At 49.2% G+C, this 16,071-nt stretch overlaps 1 protein-coding gene and 1 long non-coding RNA gene across 4 annotated transcripts in view; one reads left to right on the forward strand and one right to left on the reverse strand.

Moving 5' to 3' along the window:
• Positions 1 to 999: 999 nt before the first annotated feature.
• On the reverse strand, positions 1,000 to 13,654 carry LOC144580449 (uncharacterized). 2 transcript variants are annotated; one of them, XR_013529967.1, is made up of 3 exons: positions 13,064 to 13,654; positions 11,705 to 11,908; positions 1,000 to 1,226 (listed from the first exon to the last, which is right to left on the reverse strand). It is a non-coding gene; the product is annotated as an uncharacterized LOC144580449 (long non-coding RNA). The 2 variants fall into 2 exon arrangements; XR_013529966.1 differs by having other exon boundaries at positions 12,305 to 13,654.
• Positions 13,655 to 13,932: 278 nt separating this feature from the next.
• Positions 13,933 to 16,071, forward strand: part of B3GALNT2 (beta-1,3-N-acetylgalactosaminyltransferase 2) — a 69,337-nt gene continuing 67,198 nt past the window's right edge. For both annotated transcript variants that reach the window (XM_035280401.3, XM_003735289.6), the window contains exon 1: positions 13,933 to 14,276. In XM_035280401.3, coding sequence (XP_035136292.1) covers positions 14,165 to 14,276 — 112 coding nt within the window. In that variant the 5' untranslated portion in view covers positions 13,933 to 14,164. The remainder of the gene's footprint in view (positions 14,277 to 16,071) is intronic.

Raw genomic sequence — 16,071 nt, forward strand, 5'->3', positions numbered from 1 at the left:
CACCACAGGATAAGGATCTTTATTTTGTTCACTAGTATATCTAAAGTATCTACAAAAGTGCCTGGCACATAATAGATGCTTAATAAGTATTTGTCAAAAGACTAGCTCTGCCAAAATGAGGGATGAGTCCTCTTTTGGGGACAACTCATTCTAATTATTCACAAAATGAAAATTTTACATTATCAACAGAGGCCATTTACTACCTTGCTTGAGGATAAAAATAGTATTCCCTTTCTGGCAACCAATTATTACTTTCTTGACTTTTTTTTTGAGACACAGTCTTATTCTGTTGCCCAGGCTGGAGAGTGCACTGGCATGATCTTGGCTCACTGCCTCCTGGGTTCAAGTGATTCTCCTGCCTCAGCCTCCAGAGTAGCTGGGACTATGGGTACCCACCACGAACCCCAGCTAATTTTTGTATTTTTAGTAGACGGGTTTTCACCATGCTGGCCGGACTGGTCTCAGACTCTCGCCCTCAAGTGATCTGCCCACTTCGGCCTCCCAAAGTGCTGGGATTACAGGTGTGAGCCACCATGCCAGGCCCTCTTGACAATTTCTTTAATTGAAATGTTGAAAACAAGTCAACAGGTCCGGCACAGTGGCTCACACCTGTGATCCCAGCACTTCAGGAGGCTGTGAGTGGATCACCTGAGGTCAGGAGTTCGAGACCACCCTGGCCAACATGGTGAAATCCCATCTCTTCTTAAAATACAAAAATTAGCCAGGTGTGGTGGCCCGTGACTGTAGTCCCAGCTACTCAGGAGGCTGAGGCAGGAGAATCGCTTGAACCAGGAGGTGGAGACTGCAGTGATCCGAGATCATACAACTGCAGTGCAGCCTGGGCGACAGAGCAAGACTCTGTTTCAAAAAAGAAAAAAGAAGTCAACAGTGTCTAAACAAAGAACTTCTAAAAGTAATTTCTAGATATTATATAGCCTCCTTCCTTACTGCAATGTGTACACAATGTCTGGGAAAGGGGCATTGCAGATCTTGGTGACATTTGTCCAAAAGCCACAATAGTTACATCCTTTTTATTTCCAGCTGTTTACAAGAAAAAAATAAGTATTCCTTCCTGTCTTCAGGGTCCATGAAGAGGGGCCCTACAGACTTTCGAAATTCTTAAAACAGTAGTGTTTCTCAAATTTGCACAGTACACTGCAGTAGCTAGCCTCTAAGATGGCCCCCAGTGATCCTCGCCTCCTGATATTAACATCCTTGTGTGGTCCCTCTGTTGCATTGAACTTAGCACAGAAAGTCAACACCAGAACAAAAGTATGCCAAATTGCAGGGTTTATTGCCGGCGACCACGGAGGACTCACGTCTCTCCAACCCGTGGCCCCGTAAAAGAGGGTGACAAGACCTTTTATACCCGTAAAATCGCCTTGGGGGTGAGGGGAGAGGATGGGGTGAGGGGCTTCAGACATTCCGAGGGCCAGTGGATTCAAATCAGCTTCTGGGCGGAGATGAGGGTGAGGGGGTTCTGGACATTTCGAGGGCCAGAGGACTATTCTGATTGTCATTTAAGGAGTTCACAGATGCTAAGATTAGCATTCGTTTACACATCGTCTGGGTAGGGGTGGGATCCATAGATTTTCAGTTGCTTGGCGCCAGGATGGAATGATCTTGGGGTGCCTACTCTGGGAAACAAAGGCCAGCAATTCTGATAGATAAAAGGAGGTATGCAGCTTTACCTCTCTTTGCATCCTGCAAATGATCTAGCAATTTACAAAAGCCAAGGTTAGCAGTCATTGTGAGAATGGAAACAGCACTGTTCTTTTAAAAAATGGCATTATACAGGTTCTAATTCTAGGCCAGCTATATCACATTCCCCCCTGTTCTTATAATCATGTATTAAATTTTTAATAGGTGTCTTCTTCTTGACACAGGGGCCCATAGTTAGATCTTAGAACCATTAATTTTACCGAATCTATTCTTTCTTGGATAAACTTGCGGAGCATGTTTAAAAGGCATGGTCCAAATGTCAACCCTAGGACCACTAACATTAAAGGACCTGCTAAGCCAGTGAGCAAGGATGTCAGCCAGGGGGACCAAGAGAACAGTTTTTGGTACCAGTTTCCTGAGGCCTCTCTGAGGTGTTTCCTTGTTTCTAAGTTTTTCCTAACTATAGCAAGGCTGTCTCGGATAACTCCAGAGTTATTTGCATAGAAGCAACATTGCTCACCAAGAGCCGCGCACAGTCCCCCTTCCTTCAAGAACAACAAGTCTAACCCCCTTCTATTTTGTAATACCATTTCAGCCAAGGAATCCACTTGTTCAGCTAATTTGGTGATGGAATTTTCCAGATGGGTAATATCTGCATCTATTTGGTGTGAAAGAGCTTTGAAATTTTGGTCCCTAGTGACTAAGGCAGAGATTCCTATAGCGGTGGATCCTGCTATTCCAAGTCCCACTAATAGGGGTACAATTATGGGGGCCCGTTTCTAACGTCTGTCTGTATCAGGTGCTATGAGAATTTCACCTTGGGGCCCACTGTAAACATTTACCCGGGGTAATATATACACGGGGGTACAAAGAATGGGTTTTGAGGAGTTGTTGAACTGGTAGGTGGAAATACAGCTCGTGAGGCCAAAAGTACAGGCAAACCAGACTGAGTCTGGGGCAGCGTAGTAAAAACTTGTTTGACTATAACTTAAAATGAGGGTATTTTTGCAAAAACGTCGGTAGGGGGAGCTGGTGAGATTATAATTAGGGGAGTGGTAACATCTGCCTTCTCCTTCTAGATCACCTAGTGTTATGTGGAACTGCCTTTCAGTACAAGAGGTGTTTGAGGGGGCTATGTCGGGTTGGGCTGCTAGACCTATGTAAAACGGTGGCTGTGGATTTAAGCATAGCCAGCAATCTTTTCCTAGATCTGGGTTTGTCTGGTTGAGCAGGTGGTGTGTGGAGGACAACATGTTTAGAAGGTTCAAGCCTTCTATGTCTGGGGGGGCTTCTGTGAACAGGTTTGGAATGGATATAGCAGAGCTAGGAGTGGGGGATAGATTGGGAGTAACAGGGCTAGGACTGGGGGCTATCTGGACCTTGGAGATGATTTCTGGGGGCCTTAGGACCTCGGCAATGGGTCCCACTGGGCGGTCAGTTCTGGGCAATGGTATACGCTGGATGGTAAAGATGTTTCCCTTATCCCATCCACTCATATATACCCTAAGACCCCAGGTTCGCCCTGTTGCCTATCTCCTATCTGGATACAGGACCGTTATTTTGAGTGGGTTACAAGAACCGGTGTGGCAAGGGCTCGGGGGAGAGTCTCGGGTGAACGAGATGAAAGTGTCTCTGTTTGTAGTATATCCTGTTATAGTGGAGATAGACTCACAGCCCCAATAGGGGCAGAAGAACTCATCTAAGTTTCCACAATTCCATCTCTTATCTGGTGTGGACCCTGGGCATAGATATAGCCCTATTGTCTGAAGCTGCTTTTCGGCTCCTACATTTCTACACCCGGGTTTTGTTACATCTAGGGCTGTTACTCTGCCTCCCCAAGCGAAGCCTGCCCTTTTTCTCCTGACACCTGTTTCCCCCTGGTTGAGAGTAGCTCTCAAGAGGGCACAAAGGTCCAAGGAAAAGGTTATGGGGTTTCTGGGAATGTATTCTAGGGTTACATTTATAAGGGTGGATCCCCTTTCAGTTTTAGAACTAACATATCCACCAGTGGCCCCTTCAGTAAGGATCTATCGGTAATAGGTGGGTGTCAAGGGGGGTCCTCTCCGAAGGGCTACACCATGAATCAGGGGGGCAAGGAAGGTTACTGTGAGGAGCGCGAAAGTCTTAGCTTTAGGTGGTCTGCTGAAGCTGAGGTCACTTTCCATTGTGCATCCGGCGGGGCAGTCTTGACATGTGAGTGGTGAATCCAGGCAGTTAGTCTGTTCACCTTGACAGCCGTGGGGGTGACTAGAATCACGGTGTAGGGTCCCTTCCATCGAGGAGTCAGGCCGGAGGTGGTGAATCTCTTTATCAGGACTTCGTCGCCCGGCTGGAAGGGGTGTACCGGCTGGTCAGTGAGGTCCCTTGAGGTAGGTTGAGCTCCCCTGATGAGTGTGTGCACCTGGGACTGGAGAGACTGGAGTGCCTGCAAGGACTTAAGGAGTGTATGGTTATGGATTTCCGCCTGTATGGTGTCTGCAAGTTTGGGGAGTAAGGGAGGGGGCCTACCAAACATGATTTTAAAAGGAGTAAAGCCTTTCTTATAGGGAGTACATCGGGTACGGAGGAGAACAAAAGGAAGCAGGTTGACCTAGTTTTCACTGGTCTCTAGGATAAATTTTGTTAAAGTCTCTTTGATGGTCCGGTTCATCCTTTCAACCTGCCCAGAACTCTGGGGGCGATAGGCACAGTGTAGCTTCCAGGATATGCCCAGGGCCTTCGCCAGGCCCTGGGAAACTTGTGCCGTAAAGGCGGGGCCATTATCTGATCCCAGTGTCAGGGGCAAGCTGAACCGAGGAACCAGGTCCTGTAGCAATCTCTTTGTTACTACCAGTGCGGTTTCTGACCTACTAGGAAAAGCCTCGACCCATCCAGAGAAAGTGTCTACAAACACAAGGAGGTATTTATAGCCACAAGCTGGGGGCTTTATTTCTGTAAAATCTACTTCCCAATGTTCTCCTGGGCTAGTACCCTAAGTCTTATCCCTACCTGACTAGACCTACTGGCCCCTGGATTTACTCTGGCACAGACGTCACAACGAGTAGAAGTTTCCTTAACAATCTCATATAAGTGTGGAATGTAGTATCTGGCCCTCAGCAGCTCAGTTAGTTTTGTTTGCCCTAAGTGGGTAGCCTGATGTATGTCCTTAGCTAGAACCCTTCTTAGGGCCTCGGGGAGCACAATCCTTGTGTCTGGTAGAATCCACTATCCTGTGGAATCTTGCCGTCCCTCCTGTTCTTTAGCAAAGTTTTCTTCCTTAGGCGAGTATATCGGGGTAGGAGGCAGGTTTGGGGCCGGCAGAGTCACAAGAAGAGTCAGAGGTTTTACCGGCCCCAAGGCAGCCTGTCTGGCTTGCAGGTCCGCTGCCCTATTTCCCTTTGCATCTGGTGAATCTCCTTTCTGGTGTCCCTTGCAGTGTATTAATGCTACTGCCTTAGGTTTCTATATAGCTTCTAGTAAGGCTAGGATTTCCTCTTTGTTTTTTATGATTTTTCCCTCTGAGGTAAGCAGCCCTCTTTCTTTATAAATGGCTCCATGTACATGGGCTGTAGCAAAGGCATATCGACTATCTGTGTAGATATTGACAGTTTTTCCCTCTGCCCAGTTCAAGGCCTTTATTAGAGCTATGAGTTCTGCCTTCTGGGCTGAGGTCCCGTGTGGGAGAGCCTGGGCCCAGATAACCCACTCTAGGGTAACTACAGCTGCCCCGGCGTACCTGACTTCATTGACCATGAAGCTGCTTCCATCTGTATACAGTACCTCTTCTGGGTTCTGCAGGGGGACGTCAGTGAGATCCGGTCTCGCAGCATGGAGGACGTCTATTGTCTGTTGGCAGTCATGTAAGGGCTCCTCTGGCTTGCTGTCAGGTAGCAATGTAGCAGGGTTTAAAACTGTGGTTTTTAAGAACTTTATGCGGGGCTGATCCAAGAGTAAGGCCTGATATTGAACTATGCGGGCGTTTGACATCCATTTTCCCGGGGCTCCACGGAGTAGCGACTCCACTGCATGGGGAGCTACTAAGTTTAACTCCTGCCCTAAAGTCAGCTTGTCCGCCTCCTTGACTAATAAGGCTGTGGCCGCTACTGCTCTTAGGCAAGCTGGCCATCCGGAGGCTACGGGGTCAAGTTTTTTTGAGAGGTAGGCGACTGGCCGGGACCAGGGTCCCAGAGTTTGGGTGAGCACCCCCTTAGCGACTCCCTGTTTTTCATGCACAAACAACTGGAAAGGTTTAGAGATGTCTGGCAAGGCTAGGGCGGGGGCTGCAGTCAGGGCAGTCTTGAGTTTGTCAAAAGCCTGTTGCTCTACCTCTGTCCATGTCAAGGGCTGATTTCCTCCAGTGCAGGCATACAGGGGCTTGGCTATCTCAGCAAATCCCAAAATCCATAGTCTGCAGTATCTTACTGCCCTAAGGAATTCTCGAACTTGACGTTTCGTAGTGGGGGTGGGTATTTGCAGCACTGCTTGGATTCGGCTGGGTGCCAATGCCCGGTTGCCATTCTCTATAATATAGCCCAGGTAAGTAACTCTCGGCTGGCAGAGTTGGGCCTTTTTAGCTGAGACCCGGTACCCTAAAGTCTGCAGGGTTTTTAATAATGACTGAGTGGTCTCTTTACAAGCCTCCTGGGTTTTTGTAGCTAAGAGTAAGTCATCCACGTATTGGAGCAGGGTACATTCTGGGAACTTAGCTCGGAAAGCTGCAAGGTCTTGGCTCAATGCCTCATCAAACAGCGTAGGGGAATTTTTGAAACCTTGCGGCAGTCTTGTCCAAGTGAGTTGCCTAGAAACCCCCGTGTCTGGGTCAGTTCATTCAAAAGCAAATAAGGGCTGGCTGACTGGAGCCAGCGGTATACAGAAGAATGCGTCTTTTAGGTCCAGGACCGTGTAGTGGAGGTGGTCCGGGGGCAAAAGACTCAGGAGGGTGTATGGGTTCGGAACTGTAGGATGAACAGTTTCCACTCGTTTGTTTACTTCCCTCAAGTCCTGAACAGGTCGATAATCCTTTGTGCCTGGTTTTAAGACGGGGAGTAAGGGAGTATTCCAGGGGGACTTACAGGTAGTAAGGATTCCTCCTTGTAGAAGTCTGGTTATATGTGGAGCAATTCCCCGTCTAGCTTCCTGGCTCATGGGATATTGTCGTACCTGGACTGGAGTTGCCGTTGCCAATAGCTGGACCATGACTGGGGTACGGTGACTTGCCAAGCCAGGGGGATTTGTCTCAGCCCATACTCCAGGTACCTTTTCTTGAAACTGGCGGAGGAGGTCTGATGTTGGCGGTTGGTCTGCTTCTGAGGATAAAGCTTCCTGCAAGAGATACTCGTCTGATAGAGCACAGGTGATGAGGATTTGCTGAGGTGGCCCTGATGTCAAGGGGGGAGGAATTGAGAGGCAAGCCTGACTCTCGCAAAAAGAAATACTTGCTTGAAGTTTGTGGAGTAAATCCCGTCCTAGGAGTGGATATGGACACTCTGGGATAACTAAAAAGGAGTGGGTGACAGTACCATTGCCCAGATCAACGAGTCGGTTGGTGGTCCAAGGGCTTGATGTGGTTTTTCCTGTAGCTCCCTGAATAATTGTTTTTCTGTTGGACAGAGGTCCCAACGGCTGAGTAAGGACCGAGTGGGCCGCGCCGGTATCGACCAAGAAACTGACAGGTGTGCCCCCAACTTTCAAAGTGACCCTGGGCTCCTGGGGGCTTAGTTGATAAGAGCCCGGGGTCTGTCAGTCCTGGGTTTCTAAGCTGAAAATGGCCCTTGGCTGTCTCTCCTGTATTACCCCTCGACTCCTTCTTTCTGGACATTCCTTCCTCCAGTGTCCCTCTCTTTGGCAGAATGCGCATTGGTTAGGACCCAACTGGGGCCTCTGTCTCCTAGGGCCTCTTTGCTGAATTTCTGGTCCCCTTGATATAACTCGGTTTTCCTGACCTCCAGTGGAGGTGTAGGTTTCCTGGAGAGCTGCTATTACTGCCCTAGTAACTCTCTTTTCTTGTTTGGCTTCTAAGGTGTCTCTATTGTTAAAAACTTTTTGGGCGATCTCTAACAACTGAGTTAGATTCATTCCCTGGAACCCCTCTAATTTTTGTAACTTTCTTTTGATGTCTGGGGCTGACTGGGAAACAAAAGCCAGATTGATGGCCCTTTGATTCTCTGGGGCCTCAGGGTCAATAGGGGTGTAGGTGCGGTAGGCATCCTGTAGGCGCTCAAGGAAAGCGGCAGGAGGCTCCTGTGGACCCTGGGTCACGGTCCCTACCTTGGAGAGGTTGGTGGGTTTTCGGGCTGCCCCCTTAATTCCCTCTAATAAGTACCGGTGAAAATTGTTCAAAGCCTGCATGCCCCCTGGGGTGTTTGGGTCCCACTGGGGCCTGGTGGAAGGAAAAAGTTCATTAATTTGTTCCTGGCGGTCTTGTACTGACCCTCCCCCTGTCCCAAGTATTGCTTTATGGGCTTCTTGTCTAATTCTACTTCTTTCCTCCGTGGTAAACAACACTAGGAGCAGCTGCTGACAATCATCCTAGGTTGGACGGTGGGTTTGTAAAACTGACTCCAGGAGCCCTGTGAGTGCCTGGGGTTTTTCAGAAAATGGAGGGTGTTGAGCCTTCCAGTTATACAAGTCACTAGAGGAAAAGGGGATATGAACAAAGAAAGGGCGGCCCTGGCTGCTGCCATCTGCGGGAGGTGCCTCCCGGAGGGGCAACAGCTCTGGCGGGTGTGGGGCCCCGCTTCGAGTGTGGAGAGGAGACAAGGGCTGGTCATTAGTACTGTCCGGGGAGGGGTGTCGGGACCCCACCCCTGAAGGCCGAGAATATGGTGGAGGCAACTCTTGGTCCTCTGCAGGGCCTGGAAGCACAGCCGGCGCTGAGGGGCCCTTCTTTGGGCCTGCTAGCATAACCTGAAGTCCAGCACGCTTTATACATTTTTCAAGCCAAGGAGGGGGGTGCTGGTTCAGCCTCAACCATTGATCAATGTATGGAAATTGATCAGGGTGGCCTGGGGACCCTGACACGATGTTCCAGACAGCCTGAGTTATCTTGGGGTCATATGTCCCCGTATCTGGCCAGCCTACTCCAAAGGCTGGCCACTCTAACTCACAGAGGGTTTGAAGCCTCTGTGGGGTTAGTTTAACACCATACTGGCCAGAGAATCCTAATTTAAAGTTTTCCATCATGCATCGGAGCGGGGTGCAATGGTCGGGACTGAGATGAGCCCATTTCGTCCCTCTTTTTTCTCTCAGTTTTAAATTTTTTTTCTTGGGAAATTTTACTAATTAAGACTGGCTTTATTTAGGACTTAAACTAACAATTTTGTAGCTTGTGGCCCCCCCCTAATTTTAATTGCTGTGCTAACAAATAATTTGCACTGCTAAGAGTTAGAAAAAGCTTTTCTTAAAGCCGGTTTCTTTAGATGCAAATGCTACACTCTGAGGCAGTGTGTCCTGCCTGAAAGCCGGGTGTGGCTGGCAGCTGGCAGAGGAGAAAAAGAAAAAAATGCTTTTTGTGTCAGTTTAAACTGAGCTCCAAGCCGCTGCTGGGCTGACTGTGAGTTCCCTGCCCGCAACCTTTTTTTTTTTTTTTTTTTCACCTTTACGCAGGGACCCTGAAAAGCATTTAATTCCTGTCTCCCTCTCTCTCCCTATTTCCTCTCACTTGTTTTCTTTTCCTTTCCTTTGCAACTCTTGCTTACTACTCGTGTCTTTCTTTTTCTGTGGTATAGCCAATTTTGGAAAACCTCCAACTCAAATTTTGCTCTCTCTAAAGCAGGTTTTAGTAAGGCCTCCGCAGCCAGGTCCTGCAAGGACCAGACAATTGAATTGGTGGGTCTGTCTCTAGTCCTATCCAAAGGAACAGGGGATAAGGGCCAGGGTAAGGTGGCGGTCTCTTTCTCCCCAAACTACAGCTGGCGAGAATAAGCTCTATGGAGGTTTACTGCTGCTTGGGCATAATTCTCCCGATTATAGGCTCTCCTATCCAAAGCCCGTGGAAAAGTGGGGATATGGCAAAAGAGATGAACTAACAGGTCAACTGGGTGTGTATTTTGTACCCACCACAATTCATACAGTGAGCAAAAGAGTTGCCAATCTGTCTTTAGTGGTTTATGGCACCCAAATTCCCAACAATTGGGATGATGCCAGTATGCCTCCCTGTGATACACTACCGGGCACTACCCATAACAACATTGGACACTTTTCTGGCAGAATAGGCAGTTACTAGTTTTCTATCCTAATCTGACAAAGAGCTCTCGTAGACCCTGGTCTAGGACTTTGTTTCCTACAACTCTAAAGAAACTGCTTCCGAGGTGCCGAGGGCACAACTGCCTTCCTGACATGGACTCAGACCCAGCAGGGGCAAAAGTACTCCTTTCCCGGTGGAGGTGGCTGGGAGAATTTACAGGCCACAATGATCATAACAAGGAAGAGAATAAAAACAACTAAAGTTAAGACTATTTGCCACATGGCGGAGAAAGAAAGAATGAGGCCTCAGTGATAGAAGAAGAAGATGAGAAAGAAGGAGAAGAGAGTAATCTCTGCAGGGGTATAATCAATGAAAGTTCCCTGCATCCAGTGGTTCGTCAACCACTGTAATATATCTCCTACCTCAAGGGAAGATGGTCTGAACCAGTGTATGTCCGCTAGCAAAAGTCTAATAAAACTAACAAATTTACATGCGAGACAGAACCACATGAAGGAGTGACGAACAAGGGATGGGAGCTTCCCAGAGGAGACCACTCAGTTGCCTGCCCGGCCACGCCCCCGGAGGGGTATTTCAGGAACGTCTTGACTAAGGTGTACTCGTATAATCCCCGAGCCTGGTCACCTCAGGATGGAAGTCCGAGTAGGACAGCTCTGAGGTGAATCACCGTTATGCCTTATGACGTTCCCGTGGAACCGCGGGTGGAGGCCCACTCAAATCCCGTAGCTTTTCAGCCGTGGGACTACATAGATACTCACACACTCTCTCACTCACACAGAGGCTACGGAAAACAATCGAATGTTGACACCCACTATGCCAACTACTAAAAGCTGATATCTACTATACCAGCTGCTCGACGCTGGTACCCACTGTACCGGCTACCAGAAGGCTGCCACCCACTATGACAGCCACCAAAAGGCTGGCACCCACTATGCCAGCCACCAGAAGCCTCAAGCGACGTCTCGGTGAGGCTTGCCAGGTCAGAGTTGCAGTGACTCGTCAGTCCCCCGACACAGGCCCTTTCCCTTGAACCGGTTCCCAGATTCCAAACCAACCTACCTCCGGAGGCTTTTAGGACCCTGGAGAATTTTGGGCGAATGTCGGCCGGGTGGGCGCTCCTCCGCAGTGGCCCTCCGGGGCCCTGAGACAGCTCAGGGGGCGCCTCCCCTAGAGGCTTCCGAGGTGGGAGCAGCCACCCAGGCGAGACTCTGAAATGGCTTTTGTCTGGTGATGAAAAATAATTTCTCGCTGGGGCCTCCAAAATGTTGCATTGAACTTAGCACAGAAAGTCAACACCAGAACAAAAGTATGCCAAATTGCAGGGTTTATTGCCGGCGACCACGGAGGACTCACGTCTCTCCAACCCGTGGCCCCGTAAAAGAGGGTGACAAGACCTTTTATACCCGTAAAATCGCCTTGGGGGTGAGGGGAGAGGATGGGGTGAGGGGCTTCAGACATTCCGAGGGCCAGTGGATTCAAATCAGCTTCTGGGCGGAGATGAGGGTGAGGGGGTTCTGGACATTTCGAGGGCCAGAGGACTATTCTGATTGTCATTTAAGGAGTTCACAGATGCTAAGATTAGCATTCGTTTACACATCGTCTGGGTAGGGGTGGGATCCATAGATTTTCAGTTGCTTGGCGCCAGGATGGAATGATCTTGGGGTGCCTACTCTGGGAAACAAAGGCCAGCAATTCTGATAGATAAAAGGAGGTATGCAGCTTTACCTCTCTTTGCATCCTGCAAATGATCTAGCAATTTACAAAAGCCAAGGTTAGCAGTCATTGTGAGAATGGAAACAGCACTGTTCTTTTAAAAAATGGCATTATACAGGTTCTAATTCTAGGCCAGCTATATCACACCTCCAACGGTGAATCAGGGTTGCTCTGTGTGACCAACAGAGGAAAGAAGTCACAGTATGTTTTCCATAGCTTCATCAGAAAAAGCACTGCAGAGTCTGCCATGTCAGTCAGTCACCTCAGAAGCACATTCTCCAGCCCCAGTCAAGCCTTCAGATGACTGCAGCCCCAGTTGACATCTACCTGCAATTTTATGAGACTCTTGACCTACAGAAATTGTGAGAGGTAACAAATGATTATTATTATTTTAAGAGTTTTTGGTTAATCTGATAGGTAGCAACAGATAAATATACAAAACCCCTTTAAAGTAAAAACAAAGATTTCTGGCTCTAATGAGTTAAAATCATCTATATTCTTTTACATAAACACAAACATATGGAATAAACTCCTTAGGCTTACAGCTTTTGGACAACTATCAAAGCAGCCCTCTGATCACATGAAATATAATACAGCAAACAGGCTAGGCATGGTGGCTCACACCTGTAATCCCAGCACCTTGGGAGGTCAAGGTGGGCACATCATGAGGTCAGGAGTTTGAGACCAGCCTGGCCAACCCCATCTCTACTAAAAATACAAAAATTAGCTGGGCGTGGTGGAACACACCTGTAATCTCAGCTACTTGGGTGGCTGAAGCAGGTGAATCGCTTGAACCCAGGAGGCAGAGGTTGCAGTGAGCTGAGATCATGCCACTGCACTCCATCCTGGGCAACAGACTCCGTCTCAAAACAATATATAGATATAGATAAATTTTTTTTCAGCAAACAATATTTTAAAACAAATAAGATGTAATTTCAATAGAGGGTTGGTTTGCTGAAACTACTATGCCACTCATTGAGACAATGGCAAGGCCTGGGGAGTCTACTGCTGTCTCTTCAGTTAGTCACTCAAAGTATTTTTTTCCCTTAAGCCTGTTTGAGGTGAATCTTCCATCACCCAAGACTTTTTCTCAACAATACTGTCACAACTTGTGGAAACTTAAAAACAAAACAAAAACAAAAACAAAAAACGCGACCGGGTGCGGCGGCTCACGCCTACAATCCCAACACTTTGGGAGGCCCAGGCGGATCACTTGAGGTCAGGAGTTCAAGACCAGCTTGGCCAACATGGTGAAACCCCATCTCTACTAAAAAAAAATACAAAATTTAGCTGGGCGTGGTGGTGGGCACCTTTGTAATCCCAGCTACTCGAGAGGCTGAGGCAGAAGAATTGCTTGAACTCGGGAGGCGGAGTTTGCATTGAGCCCAGATCGCACCACTGCACTCCAGCCTGGGCAACAGAGAGAGACTCCGTCTGAAAAAACAAACAAAACAAAAACGCCCCATAGCCCAGCCGCTCGTTCTCATCCTTCTTTCCCATCCTCACCGCCCGGTCCCCGCTTTCCCGCAGCCTCGGCGCGAGCCCGGAGGGCCAGGAGGGCTCCCGCTTGGGGCACAGCCGCACAACGGGGGAGCTAGCATTCTGCCTGGAAGGCGTGCTGCGGCCGCCCTTCCCCAGGTCCCAGGAGCCCAGGTTCTCCCAGCTCGTCCGGCTCCCGTTTCGCTTCCGGCTCCAGTTTGAACCCGGAGCACTTGCAGTTCTACCCTGTTTGGCCCATCGCCATCGTGCTCCAGTCTAGTGCGCCGCTCGCTGTCGCCCTGAGTTTCCAGAGCACAGAACCGGGCAAAGAGCCGGGAACCCACTACACCAGAGCTAGTCCCTGATGTTTCACCGCTCCAGACGCGGGCACTCGGGCTTCCTCGCACCGCGCTCTTCGGGCCAAGGAGACGTCAGCAGGATCCCACCATCCACAGCAAGCGAACAAGCGAGCACCCAGAACAAAGGAGCTCTCGGTGATTTCACACAAGAGCCACTCAGATTTCCTAATATCCGAGGCAAACCGCAATCTCAGTCTCAGCGCATTCCCCTTCGTGGCTGGGGGAAGCCTCGGAACGCCTGGAAGCCGGCACTACCTCCCCTGGGCCGTGGGGTGGCAGCAAATGTCAAGAGGAGACGCGCATGCTCCGTGTGGGACTTCGCACTTCGCTTCTTCCGCGGCCGCCGAGTGACGGAACGCATGCTTAGGATTATGGGAAATGTGGTTTTTAAACGTTAGCATCCCGCGGGCGCCCCCTGCCTGGGTCAGGAGCGGGACTTCAGCTCCCGGCCGGCTGGCGGGCGCGAGTGGGAAAGCGGGAGAAGAGGGCGGGGCGAGTGGGAGGAAAAGGTGGGAGGAGCCGGTGGAAAGGCTGGGTGGAGAGGGCGGGGCCTCGGCCGGCTAAGCCGCCGCCGCCCGCGGTCTGAGAAACCGGAGGAGTGGGGTCGGGAGCCGCGAGGCGCGAGGAGCTCCAGACGGCGCGGAGCGCGAGAGCGGGCGTGCTCGGAGTGGTCGCGCGGTCGTTGGCTGCCGCCCCTCAGTCTCCGCACTTGCAGGTCCCCTCCCTCTGCCGGGACGCGGGAGAGCCCGGTTCGCGGCGGGGGCGGCCAATGCGAAACTGGCTGGTGCTGCTGTGCCCGTGTGTGCTCGGGGCCGCGCTGCACCTCTGGCTGCGGCTGCGCTCCCCGCCGCCCGCCCGCGCCTCCGGGGCCGGCCCTGCAGGTGAGTTCCTGGGGCCAGGCGGGCCGGCGGCCGCTGGGGTCAAGAGGCCCGGCTCCGTGCCGCGGAGCTCCGCTGGGAATTGCTGGAGGGGGGGAAGGGCCAAACGCGACGGTCCCCAGACGAAACAAACGGCTCTTTTCATCCTTGGAGCGTTAACGTCGGGCAAACTTGAGGGAGCTTTTCTCTTTTCGTGTCCCCGGGGCTTCTCACCTACGGGTTTCCCGGGGCCGCAGAGCGGGCACCCGCAGCTGCAAGTCCTTTGCCCGTCCGCAGGCCTGGTCGGTGATGTCCGACGCCGCCCGCTCGCCCGGGAGGGGAACCTCGTGTGCCCTTCAGCCTCCAGCGCCTGCTGCTTTGGAAACTCGGACTCTGAAGTTGGTTTCTTCCTCCCCAAGTTGTTGGTCTTTTCTCGGTCGAGACTCTAGGGTTTTAGTGCCATGGATAATGTGTGTGCGTGTTTTCAAAGGTGGCTGGGTTTTGCTTTTAAGGAATAACTTTGCTGGAAGAATATACTGTAGTTCGTATTCTTGGATCGTGATGTAAGTCGGTTAAACAAATCTAGACATGAAATAGGGCATGGCCGTGAGTGGAGTTGTTCCTGTGAGTTTGGTTCGCATAGCCTGCTAATGCCGTTTATGTGGAAATATCAAATTCTTTAACGATCATGTCCATTTGCTCTAAAACTTCATCTCTCTCAGGGATGAAACCTTTGTTCTTGTTTCGCTTCAGAGTCTAATGGAATGCTTTAGGCGCAGTGGGCGCCCAGTGGATTATTTCGTTAATGGGTTCCACCACCCTGAACACTACTTTAGGTTTCCCTATTTTGTCTTCTTCCTTAACTTGCCCTAGGACATAAAAGAAACCTAGAAAGCTCTTTTAAAGATTATATAATAGTTATTTTGTAACTATACTGGGACTTATTTTTTCCCCTTATCTCTCTCCAAAACAGCTATTTTCTTATCCAAAAGTTCTTAGAATTATTTGCAGTTCAGCACTCTATGCCTTATAAGTAGAAAGTATTCGGCAATCCTTAAAACAGTCTCGGTTATATGAAATTATATTGAGGTTATTTTGGTAACAGTCTCTTTTCCTATTAGATCACCAGCTCTTTGAAAAGGGTTTGTGTGACCTGAATAGAATTAAACACTATTTAAGTGATTTGATGAAAGTACGGTGTTACTTTAATTAAATAACGGGTTATTAAATAACCCAGTTAACGGGTCAGGGTTTTGTTCAGTGTTGTTTTTTAGGTTTTTGTAAAGTGAACTGAGAAGAGTGCCATATATTAAAACTGCTTTGTAACATCTGTTTGTGTGTTACAGGTTTCTCTCTTTTGTTATATGAGTGAGCCCAGCTGGAATCTATTACAGAGCGTCCTTAGTATATTTATGACCTTAATGGTTGTTTAGGGTTCAGTAAAACAAAAACTCTGCCTTCAAAGTGAATTCTTAGTAGACTCGTTAGGCAGTCTCTTAGTTTGAGACAAATTTTTCCTACTCACTTACTGCAGATGAAGGATGATACCTTTATTTGTCATCCAGTTAGACCAACCTAGATTTAGGAAATGAAGAAGTAGGCTATAGAAGAGGACAGGGTAATAATGTAGGTAAGATCAATAGTAGTTATGTGAATTTGGCTTTGAATGAGTACTGTGTATCTGGTCAGATAATAAGGTTTTGCTTTGTTTTTTTTTTTTTAAGTTCCTGGATACCTATGCAGAATGTACAGGTTTGTTACATTGGTAAACGTGTGCCCTGGTGGTTTGCTGCCTCTGTCAACCCACTGATATTTTAAT

This window comes from Callithrix jacchus, chromosome 19 (assembly GCF_049354715.1).
Source record: "Callithrix jacchus isolate 240 chromosome 19, calJac240_pri, whole genome shotgun sequence".
Taxonomy (NCBI): domain Eukaryota; kingdom Metazoa; phylum Chordata; class Mammalia; order Primates; family Cebidae; genus Callithrix; species Callithrix jacchus.